This window comes from Prunus avium, chromosome 1 (assembly GCF_965620075.1).
Source record: "Prunus avium chromosome 1, drPruAviu1.hap1.1, whole genome shotgun sequence".
NCBI lineage: Eukaryota > Viridiplantae > Streptophyta > Magnoliopsida > Rosales > Rosaceae > Prunus > Prunus avium.
In genome coordinates, this window is record NC_142284.1 from 55,119,856 (window position 1) to 55,132,354 (window position 12,499).

Below are 12,499 nucleotides of genomic sequence, written 5' to 3' on the forward strand. Positions count from 1 at the left end.
TCCCAAATGTAATTCTCAAGTTGTTCTTCGAGTAACTTGAGGTCATGTTCAGAAAAATCACTTGGATAAAATTGGGCAAGTCGCATCAACTTTGCTTTATCAAAAGCAAAGAATGAATTACTTGGACTTAAGCATGCCATATAAAGAAGTAGTTCAATATTCTTTTTATTGAACCGATCATTTAACTCTCGAAGCTGAATATCAATTACATCAACAAATAAATCAACACGATAATGATGTAAGTTTGTGATGGGTTGAGCTTTACATTTTGGTCTCCCTCCACTAGAAAAAATATCTTCCATTTTAGGAATTTACCAAATATCTCCAGAGCCTTTTCTCTTTGGTAATCTACACATAAATTGAAAGACCCATTAAAATCAATAGAAATAAAAAACTTGATAATATAATTAGAATTTGAGAAAAAAAAAACTCACAAGCAACAGGTTGGTTTGGTCATGTTTACGACCCAAGAAAAGAGAAAAAAGCTTAGATTTATTAATTTATACAAGAAGGCAATATAGAATTATAATAATAATTCTAATTCTTTTAGGAATGGGTAGCGTATAGTTGTAGGAAATTTGGTTGGTCAGTAGGGCCCATGTAGTAATGTAGTTTTGGCTGCCGGATATGGCCTATATGGTAAAGGACTTTTGGCTTAGAGGAAATTGGGCTGCATTTATTTTTTTATAAAAAAAATTTCAGTTGGGCCAGTGACTGCATTGTCCCCATGTCCCTCCGCCATTGGTTTTGACCCTTGCTATTCCTAGTTTCCAAAACATCAAAACTTTTCAAAAATACTTCACAGATTAAAGGAACACGGGAGCCAAAGTAAGGCCAATGAATTAAAATTTTCTAGAAAAATACAAAGTTTCAAAATTTTCTCAAAAGTCTATTTCAACACACCTCAAATACCATCCTTAAGGCTCTAAATTATGCTCCAACATCATATCCTTGGCCTAAGCTTCCCAAAACCAAGATTTGGATCTAAAGTGTGAACACCCAAACCCAAAAATTTATCACCACACATCCGAAAATCTTGATTTCCAAATTCTTCTTTTGATTTTCTTATGCCTCAAAAGGTTCATAAATCATTCTCTAACTCAGTTACAACTATAAATCCACTCAAACAATTAATTACACAAAAACTCAAGAATTGAGAATGAACTTAGAACAAGAGTCTCACCTTTCATCATTCCCATTGCTTCAACACTCCACCATTTTCTTTTCTACCTCTCACATTCGCTTTCTTAATTCTCTCATGGATGTAATAGTAATAAACTTCATCTCCCTTATTTCCAAGTCTTCTCTTCTTCTTCTTCTTCTCTCCCTCTCTCTCTCTCTCATTATCTTCTCCATCCTACCAACAACTCACCTCTCTTAGCTCTAAAAAAATCAGATTCATTAGGAAAGATCCCCAGGCTTGGTGAGTCATAACTTTAGGTTAGGTGACTCATCCTTTCATAATGGTAGATTTGAAAGCTTGAGGTAAGGGGGAAAAGAATGGGAGGAAGATTGGGATGTTGCTCTCCACCTCTTAGATTCTTCTCTTCTTTTTTTTAATCATTTTAGCCTACAATTCAAAAATGATTTCCTACACGTTCGTTGAGTCAACTACTATCGTCCTACCTCAGAATCATAATTATTTCACTCCAATTTCTTACACTTTGAAAAATTCACAAAATGTTACGTAAGGGCATTTTTGTCCAACTTGAAATTAAACACACTTAATCCAATAGTCTCAATCCAAAATCACGTGATAAAATACTCATAATCATTCTTCACCATAATATTAACTCTTCACTGAAATATGAAAATCCGCCTTGAATTTTTGGGGTATTACATCAAGTTATAACTTGTAATTCTATTTAGAGTAAGAAATCAGAAATAGAAAAGGAAACAAACTACAATCAATATTGGAAATCTGGTCAACTCACGCCAACATGGACTGTGGGAAATTACTTGATCATATTAACCATGACTCGACTTGGGGTTGAAGGGATTTGAATTTGACAATAAAGGTAAATTTGTAATTGCAGCGTTACTATAGGCTTTACACTAAATTTGTGAGGAGTTGTATATAGGGGGGAAGGGTCTTTGTGGGGATTCGACCCTAATGGATCGGATAAGAAGGGTAAAAACTCGGTATGGGTATGGGTACGGGGAATTTTTTGGGTATGGTGGTCGGGGAGGGGCGAGGAAGGTATTTTAATCCTAAATTCGAACCCTCTCCATTTAGAATAATATAAGTATGCTATTAAAGTGATTGTGCTAACTAAGTTTTATATTTCTTATTATTATATTATATATTTATATAATTTATACGAATCTTAAGCCACACTACTTATTTATTTAATTAACTTCCAGTTCATATGTAAACATTCTTATATTGTCTTACAAGTATATATTATATATATTTATTATCTAGCCCTAGTACTATTTTTTTTCTTCAACAAAGTAGTTTTATATTGGTTTTTTCTTCTGGAATGGGCCAGGTTGGGGAACCATTCCCCAACAAATTTGGGGACGGAGAAAAAGCTTAACGGGAATGGCATACCCACTCCTAATTCGACCCATTGCCATCCCTATCACATAAATGGCATCTCTCGAGATGTTGTATCTTACAATTGCATCTTACAGACATAAATTTACATTTGAAACGCACAGCTTTTCTAGGTTGGGAAAGGCAAAACCTAGTGTCACGAATTGCTCCCGCTGCGCCACACCGTTTGCTCATCCCGTGACATTAGGCATCAAAAGATGAAATGTCAGCATCAAATGCTGAAATGTCAGCTAGCTAGATTTCTAGATGGTTGAAAACTTATGCAACTTGGCATTTTTGGCTTTCTACAAATGCAGTCGAAAATTCCACCTTTCTTTGCACTATAAAACAAAAATACTCTTGGATAATTTATTACTTCTCATCTGCAACATCTTTGTGGTGTATATTTGCTTTCCCCACTATGGAGCCTCCTAGAATTCCTATCAAAGCTATCGTTTCTCTATTTTGCTCTTATATGTTTTTGTCGCATATCACCATCACTTTGAGCCCTGCCTTGGCTTTGGAAGACTGTGAGTTTCCAGCCATCTTTAACTTTGGAGATTCAAATTCAGATACTGGTGGATTGGCTGCATCCCTTTTGCCACCACCACCACCTTATGGGGAGACCTATTTTCATATGCCGGTTGGAAGATTCTCGGATGGCAGGCTCATAATCGATTTTCTTGGTATGCATTTTTTGTTTTTGGTGTTTTTTAATATTTATTTAGGAAAAGGTATTAATAGTATATGCTTTTAAATTAATTATCATCTTATTCTTATGGCTGACAATTCAAACATGTATAAATGGTGGAAAAATTGCTTTTGTTTTCCAAATTGTTTTCAAACGCTACACACAAAGACAAAGACCAAAGTGCATGGTAGGCCCAAGAAGTTTCTGGACACTCATTTTTCTTGATAATTTTCCGCAGTAAGTTTTATATATATCAAATAATATTGGATGAAGAGAACATATAGCTTGTGAAAAGAGATTAAAGACTAGTGGTTTTAAGTTCGAACATCATAATACTTGATACTATGTGTGTGACAAAATCCCTCTCTCACAATATAACTTATATAAAAGTAAAAATAAATAAATAAAACCCTTCCCATAATATGGACATGTGTTGGCATAATACCTCTATTTGCATCAGTTCTTTGTACTAAATGATAAGTTTTTTTCTTTTTCAACATGCATTTTTCCAAAATTCTTGTCTAATAAAACTTGTGGTTCAGCAAAGAGTCTCGGTCACCCCTTTCTAAGCGCATATCTGGATTCCCTTGGGACCAACTTCTCGTATGGTGCAAATTTTGCCACTGCAGCATCCACCATCAGATTGCCAGAACTCATTATACCAGCTGGTGGATTTAGTCCCTTCTACCTCACTATTCAGTATATGCAGTTCATGCAACTAAAATCCAGATCACAACTCATTAGGCATCGAGGTAAAAATCTAATTATTTATTACTTATTAGGGTAACAAATTAATTTCAAGCCAAAAAACTTTGTGACTGGAGCTTTGTTTAATTTGTATATAGGGGGAATATTTGCAAGTTTGATGCCCAAAGAGGAGTATTTCTCCAAAGCTTTATACACATTTGACATTGGCCAGAATGACATAGGAGAGGGGTTCTTTGATAACTTGACTGTTCAACAAGTCAATGCATCTGTTCCTGATATAATCAGTGGGTTCTCAGAAAATATTAAGGTAATTAATATTCCATTGATAAAGTTGTGGTTCAGCAAAGAGTCTTGGTCAATGGGGGCCCTACTCATTGTATCAATTATATTTTAAGATCCTATGTTCAACAATTGGTCGTGTCTCTATTATCAGCGTCATACATTCAAATAGTTAGTTATATATCCACTCTTAACACTATACACTAGTGATATAGATAAACTCTACACCATTTAATTTTTATAAATAAACCCAAAAATATAACAGCTGGCCCTATTGAATTTAATTTTAATAATTAAATTACCCTGATACCCTATTGAGTGTTGTGGGTTTTTTTTAATGAGGTTTTGGAGTTGGGCTTGTTTTAAGAAATTAATGGCAGTTTTGTAATTTATAGAAGTTTGAAGCCTATTTATTATGGTGTAAATGAGCTTTGAGTGTGTTTCTAAAGTCCATTTCATATGCGGTTTTTTTATATAATTTGAATCCCTGTATTAGGTATAAATAGTGAATCTCCCTTCAAATAACATGTCAGCTGTCTAGTAAGAGAATATATTTTAATTTTTCAGCTCGCTTTTTTTTTTTTTTTTTTTCTACTTTTGGTGAATTATGATGTTAATGTGGTGATTACTGTGATGATGAAGAAAATTTATGATTTGGGAGCGAGATCATTTTGGATCCACAACACTGGGCCAATTGGCTGTCTCCCTTACATCTTAGCCAATTTCCCAGCTCAAAAGGATGAGGCTGGCTGTGCAAAGTCATATAATGAAGTAGCTCAGCATTTTAACCACAAGTTGAAGGAAGCCACAGTTCAACTTAGGAAAGATCTACCTTTGGCTGCAATTACTTATGTAGACGTATATTCAGTCAAATACTCTCTTTTTAAGGAACCCCAAAAATATGGTAAGCCACTCAACCTTATGATATTCACAAAATATACCTATATAAAGTTTGCAGTTTTTTTTTTGGTTTTTTGGTTTTTGCTTACGTAAGTAATTTCAAATGACTTCATTGGACTGACAAGTGTATCACCTGTCACATAAGGTAATTCACTAATGCGGTTTAAAAATGTAATCTCTTAAGCATTATTAAAACAGAAAGCATATACAAAGAAATTATTTTCACTCTATATTAAATTGGTTGCAAATGTTTCAGGGTTTGAGCTCCCACTTGTAGCTTGTTGTGGGTATGGTGGCGAGTACAACTATAACGGTAGTTCTGAATGTGGAGGAACAGCTACAGTTAATGGAAGCCAAATATTTGTTGGCTCATGCAAAGATCCTTCGGTGAAAGTGAATTGGGATGGCATTCATTATACTGAGGCAGCTGCCAAGTTTATTTCTGATAAAATTTCAACTGGAGCATTTTCTGATCCACCCCTTGCTTTGAAACAAGCATGTCACAAGAGTTTGGCCTAATAATTAAATACGTACAGACAGATGCATGCAGGTGGAAATTATTTTGTATTGGAATAATTGTGTTGTACCTTTGAAGCTGCAGGTCCCTTGAGCCATTTAGATAGTAATTTAGAATACCCAATAAAACCAGTGGGGTATAACTCAGTTGGTTGCGAGGCATTGCTTGCACTAAAAAAAAAGTACCTCATAAAAAATAAAGGCTCATATACTTGGTTTTTAATAAAAGAGCAATGCTAGTCATAATAAAAGAGCAATGCCTATTATACCACATTTATATACCATTTTGTGTTGACCATCTAGTTTTTTAGTTATCATTTTTCTTTCTCTTATTTATGAGGTTCAATACTTCTCTTTGAATTCGAACATTACTTTGATTTAGTGTTTAATCAAAGTTTCAACTAACAATGCAAACTGATTCGATAAAGTCTCATCAATATTAATATGATTTAATATATTCGACATTATGGGTAGAATTTGGTTAACAAAAAGCATTATGTGTTGAGAGTGAATCTCACGTCGGGAACTTAAAGTCTTTGAGCATTCACAATCATTGTGAGATCCCACATCGACCAACGGAGAGTGGGTGATGTGCCTTATATGTACATGCCCGCATCCATCTAGCACGAGGCCTTTTGGGAGCTCATTGGCTTCGGAGTTGTAGGAACTCCGAAGTTAAGTGAGTTGGGGGCCAGAGTAATCCCAGGATGGGTGACCCACTGGGAAGTTGGTCGTGAGCTCCCAGAAACAAAACCGTGAGGGCCAGAGAGGGGGGGGCCCAAAGCGGACAATATCGTGCTACGACAGAGCCGATCCGGGATGTGACAATTTGGTATCAGAGCCACTCTGCCGTGTGGTGCGAGTGTGCCGACGAGGACGTCGGGCCCTTAAGGGGGGTGGATTGTGAGATCCCACATCGACCAACGGAGAGTGGGTGATGTGCCTTATATGTACATGCCCGCATCCATCTAGCACGAGGCCTTTTGGGAGCTCACTGACTTCGGAGTTGTAGGAACTCCGAAGTTAAGCGAGTTGGGGGCCAGAGCAATCCCAGGATGGGTGACCCACTGGGAAGTTGGTCGTGAGCTCCCAGAAACAAAACCGTGAGGGCCAGAGAGGGGGGGGGCCCAAAGCGGACAATATCGTGCTACGGCAGAGCCGATCCGGGATGTGACAATCATACTCTCTATTTTTTAGTTAAATTTTAGCTAAAAGCATATAAAAGTTATTTTAGGAGCTCTCTATAAAATTTAAACTCCAATCTTGCTCTCTAGTTTAGGGAGTCATAAATGCTATAACTCTTTTCTAATTGGTCAATCTCCATTAAAAAATAATATAAAAAATAATTAGCATTAATTAAAGGTTTGAAATGCTCATTAAATTATAAAGAGCCACTAGGAGTCCTTTCTTTCTCTTCAAATTTAGAAGCTCCTAGAGGTCCCCCTATTTTAGGAGGTGGATAGGGAGCATGGTTGGAGTTGTATTTTTTCAATTCCTCCCTAAAATTTGTCTAAAAATGTGGTTTAGGGAGCCCATTGTGGATGCTCTTAGAGCATCTATAATGGACTCCCTAAACCAAAATCCGAAAATCTTGATTTCAAAATTCTTCTTTTGATTTTCTTATGCCTCAAAAGATTCATAAATCATTCTGTAATTGCTTCAACACTTGATAAAATGAACTTAGAACAAGAGTCCCACTTTTTATCCTTCCAATTGCTTCAACACTTACCATTTTCTTTTCTACATCTCACATTTGCTTTCTTAATTCTTCTTCTTAACTTTAGGCTGGGTGACTCATCCTTTCATAATGGTGGATTTGAAAGCTTGAGGCAAGGGGGAAAGAATGGGAGGAAGTGTGGGTTGTTCCCCTCCACGTTTCAGATTCTTCTCTTCTTTCTCTTTTTTGTTTTTTTTTTTAAAAAATGCCTATATAAGGGCATTTTGGCAATTTTCACACGTATGGGTATTTTGGTCATTTTGGCTTAAATTTCAGAAACGATTTCCTACGCGTTCGTTGAGTTGACTACTATCGTCCTACCTCATAATCATAATTTTTTCACTCCAATTTCTTATACTTCCTTTGAAAAATTCACAAAATGTTACATAAGGGCATTTTTGTCCAACTTAATAAAACACACTTAATCCAATAGTCTCAATCCAAAATCACTTGATAAAATACCCAAAATTATTCTTCACTAGAATATTAATTTTATTGAAATATGAAAAATCCACCTTTAATTTTCAGGGTATTACATCAAGCTATAACTCATAATTCTATTTAGAGTAGGTAATCAGAAATAGAAAAGAAACAAATTACAATCAATATGGGAAATCGGGTCAACTCACGCCAACATGGACCGTGGTAATTTGAAATTACTTGATCATATTAACTACGACTCAACTTGGGGGTGGAGGGATTTGAATTTGACAATAAAGCTAAATTCGTAATTGCAACGTTACTATAGGCTTTACTCACCAAAAAAGAAGGTAACTACTGCTGACTTGTTTTTAGTGCAAAAACAAGAACGACATAAGAGACTGCTGCATTTGACTAACTCTCACCATATTGTCCATTGGAAGGAGCTGTTGTATACAGGAGGGAGTCACATAGATGACATCTCTCGAGGTCATATCTTACAAATTACGTCTTACAGACATTATTTACATTTGAAACGCACAGATTTTCTAGGTTAGGCAAGGCATCCTAGGCATAAGATGCTGAAATGTCAGCTTCCTAGATTTCTAGATGATTGAAAACTTACGCAACTTGGCATTTCTGGCTTTCTACAAATGCAGTCAAAAATTCCCCCTTTTCCTTACACTATAAAACAAATATACTCTTTGGATAATTTATTACTTTTCATCTGCAACATCTTTGTGGTATATATTTGCTTTCTCCACTATGGAGTCTCCTAGAATTCCTATCAAAGCTATTGTTTCTCTATTTTGCTCTTATATGCTTTTGTCGCATATCACCACTTTGAGCCCCGCCTTGGCTTTGGAAGACTGTGACTTTCCAGCCATCTTTAACTTTGGAGATTCAAATTCAGATACTGGTGGATTGGCTGCATCCCTTTCGCCACCACCACCACCTTATGGGGAGACCTATTTTCATATGCCGGTTGGAAGATTCTCAGATGGCAGGCTCATAATCGATTTTTTTGGTATGCATTTTTGGTTTTTGGTTTTTTTAAATATTTATTTAGGAAAAGGCATTAATAGTATATGCTTTTATTTTCTATTTAAACCCCGCACATCTCTTTGTTCACCCCAATACTTAAATTATTAAGCTGTAAGTTTTATTATTGTGTAAAAAGACAAAAAAGGTCATCCAACTTAATAATTAACCCTAGTACATCTATACACACACCCCACACACCCCAGCTTCCTGTTTACAAACTCACTCTCTCTCTCTCTCTCTCTCTCTCTCACTCTCAAGTTCTCAACTCAATAATACCTAAGTGTTGGAATTTCAGTTACAGTTCTTGGAGAGAGGTAAAGTTGTTATCTTTCTCTAAAAAGTATTAAATTTCGGGTTTCGTGTTCCAATTGTTTATGTAATTTTTTTGCTGGAAACAAAGAAAATTGTGGGGTTTAAATAGAAAATCTCTTTTATTTCTCATTTTTTCAGTTTTGGGTATATTTAAGGGTAGTTTGGGAAGATAGTGGGGTTTTTTTTAGAAATTGTGAAAAATTAAATTAAAAGATGGGATGAACTAAGAGAAGTGTGGGGTTTAAATAGAAAATCTCATTAATTATCATCTTATTCAAACATGTATAAATGGTGGAAAAATTGCTTTTGTTTTCCAAATTGTTTTCAAACGCTGCCAACAAAGACCAAAGACCAAAGTGCATGGTAGGCCCAAGAAGCATTCTGGACACTTCTTTTTCTTGATAATTATCCGAAGTAAGTTTTATATATATCAAATAATATTTGATGAAGAGAACATATAGCTTGTGGAAAGAGCTTTGATTTGCAGATCCGTGGTCTTAAGTTTGAACATCATGACACTTGACACTGTGTGTGTGACAAAATCCCCTCCTCTCAATATAGCTCGTATAAAAATAAAAATAAAATTGAAAAAACCCTTCCCATAATATGGACATGTGTTGGCATAATACCTCTATTTGCATCAGTACTTTGTACTAAATTATAAGTTTTTTTTTCTTTTCAAAATCATCCCAATTATTTCCAAATGGTTGCAACATGCTTTTCTTTGTTGCAACATCCCAATTATAAGTTTTTTCCTTCTTTTAAAATCATCCCAATTATTTCCAACATGGTTGCAACATGCTTTTCAGGTTTTTCTTTTCGTTTTCTTTTCTTTTTTCCAAAATTGTTGTCTGATGAAACTTGTGAGTTCAGCGAAGAGTCTTGGTCACCCCTTTCTAAGCGCATATCTGGATTCCCTTGGGACCAACTTCTCGTATGGTGCAAATTTTGCCACTGCAAATTCCACCATCAGATTGCCAAATGTCGTTCAACCAGCTGCTGGTGGATTTAGTCCCTTCTACCTCAATATTCAGTACATGCAGTTCATGCAACTAAAATTCAGATCACAACTCATTAGGCATCGAGGTAAAAATCTAATTATTTATTACTTATTAGGGTAACAAATTATTTTCAAGCCAAAAAACTTTGTGACTGGAGCTTTGTTTAATTTGTATGTAGGGGGAATATTTGCAAGTTTGATGCCCAAGGAGGAGTATTTCTCCAAAGCTTTATACACATTTGACATTGGCCAGAATGACCTATCAGAAGGGTTCTTTGGTAACTTGACTGTTCAAGAAGTCAGTGCGTCGGTTCCTAATATAATCAGTGGGTTCTCGGCAAATATTAAGGTAATTAATCTTCCAGTGATAAAGTTGTGGTTCAGCGAAGAGTCTTGATCAATGGGGGCCCAACTCATTGTATCAATTATATTTTAAGATCCTATGTTCAACAATTGGTCGAGTCTCTATGATGAACGTCACGCATTCAAATAACATGTCGGACTGTTTAGCAAAAGAATAAATTTTTTTTTTTTTGAGCTCGCTGTTTTTTCTTATTTTTGGTGAATTATGATGTTCATGTGGTAATTACTGTGACGATGTAGAAAATATATGATTTGGGAGCGAGATCATTTTGGATCCACAACACTGGGCCAATTGGCTGTCTCTCTTACATCTTAGCCAATTTCCCAGCTCAAAAGGATGAGGCTGGCTGTGCAAAGTCATATAATGAAGTAGCTCAGCATTTTAACCACAAGCTGAAGGAAGCCACAGTTCAACTTAGGAAAGATCTACCTTTGGCTGCAATTACTTATGTGGACGTATATTCAGTAAAATACTCTCTTTTTAAGGAACCCAAAAAATATGGTAAGCCACTCAACCTTATGATATTCATAAAACATACCTATATAAAGTTTGTAGTTTTTTTTTATTTTTCGTTTTTTGCTTACATACGTAATTTCAAATGACTTCATTGGACTGATAAAGTACGTATATCACCTGTCATATAATGTAATTCACGGTTTAAAAATGTGATCTCTTAAGCATTATTTAAATGGAAAGCTTATACAAAGAAATTCCATGAATGATGAAATCTATTTTCACTCTATATTAAATTGGTTGCAAATGTTTCAGGGTTTGAGCTCCCACTTGTTGCTTGTTGTGGGTATGGTGGCAAGTACAACTATAACAGTGGTTTTGGATGTGGAGGAACAGCTACAGTTAATGGAAGCCAAATATTTGTTGGCTCATGCAAAAATCCTTCGGTGAGAGTGGATTGGGATGGCATTCATTATACTGAGGCAGCTGCCAAGTTTATTTATGATAAAATTTCAACTGGAGCATTTTCTGATCCACCCCTTGCCTTGAAACAAGCATGTCACAAGAGTTTGGCCTAGTAATTAAATAAATCAAAAAATTAAATACGTACAGACAGATGCATGCCCCTTGAGCCATTTAGGTTGTGCTTTAGAAGACCCAATAAAATCAGTGAGGTATAACTCAGTTGGTTGAGCTCTTCCACCTCCACCCAGGTGGTTAGAGTTTCGAAACCCCGAGGCACCCAATGAATATTTATGTAAACCCAATAAAGGCTCCTATAGTTGGTTTTTAATAAAAGAGCAATGCTAGTCATATTACATTTATATACCACATTGTTTTGACCATCTAGTTTTTTAGTTATCATTTTTCTTTCTCTTATTTATGTGGTTCAATACTTCTCTTCAAATTCGAACATTACTTTGATTTAGTGTGTTTAATCAAAGTTTCAACTAAAAATGCAAACTGATTCGATAAAGTCTCATAATTAATATGATTTAATATATTCGACATTCTGGGCAGAATCTAGTTAACAAAAAGCATTATGTGTTGAGAGTGTGAATCTCACGTCGGTAACTTAAAGTCTTAGTAGTTTAAATAACTTTGGCTTCCTTCACAATCTCACCAAAAAAAAAACAAAACAAAACAATAAACTATAGCTTCCTTCACGTATTTTCCGATGAATTTTGAGTTCAAACTTGGAACCTTAACTTACCAGTTTACATTATAAAGTAGAAGGTCTAACAAGCAGATTTCTTTAGTATTTCTTCATGGTAGGGGGGTCATTTGCCTAGACCTTATTTTGTATTTTCTTTCATGCTAAAGTAGGTAGGTGAGGTGAGCCCAACTTGGTGGACGTATGCAATTATGAATTTACTTTGGTTTTTTTTTTTTTTAGTATAAATGATAGTCTAAATTAAAAAGAGGAGGGGGATTTCTCACACGCACACATAACTAAGATGTTTGGAGATTTGAATCTGAGACCTCAAGTCAATGCCCTTTTCCACTGGGCTAGACCCCATTGCCACTTGGGGTCTGTTTGATAATCATTTAGTTTT

The 12,499-nt window shown here is 35.5% G+C and overlaps 2 protein-coding genes across 2 annotated transcripts; both read left to right on the forward strand.

Moving 5' to 3' along the window:
* Nucleotides 1-2,870: 2,870 nt before the first annotated feature.
* LOC110750589 (esterase) lies at nt 2,871-5,950 on the forward strand. The gene is made up of 5 exons (XM_021950941.2): nt 2,871-3,225; nt 3,773-3,982; nt 4,076-4,245; nt 4,860-5,121; nt 5,374-5,950. The coding sequence occupies exons 1-5, from the start codon at nt 2,961-2,963 to the stop codon at nt 5,634-5,636; spliced, it is 1,170 nt and encodes a 389-aa protein (XP_021806633.2). The 5' UTR covers nt 2,871-2,960; the 3' UTR covers nt 5,637-5,950.
* Nucleotides 5,951-8,458: 2,508 nt separating this feature from the next.
* On the forward strand, nt 8,459-11,767 carry LOC110750590 (esterase). Its single transcript, XM_021950942.2, has 5 exons — nt 8,459-8,797; nt 10,000-10,212; nt 10,306-10,475; nt 10,730-10,991; nt 11,259-11,767. Exons 1-5 carry the CDS (start codon nt 8,536-8,538, stop codon nt 11,519-11,521), a joined length of 1,170 nt encoding a protein of 389 aa, XP_021806634.1. The 5' UTR covers nt 8,459-8,535; the 3' UTR covers nt 11,522-11,767.
* The last annotated feature ends 732 nt before the right edge of the window (nt 11,768-12,499 follow it).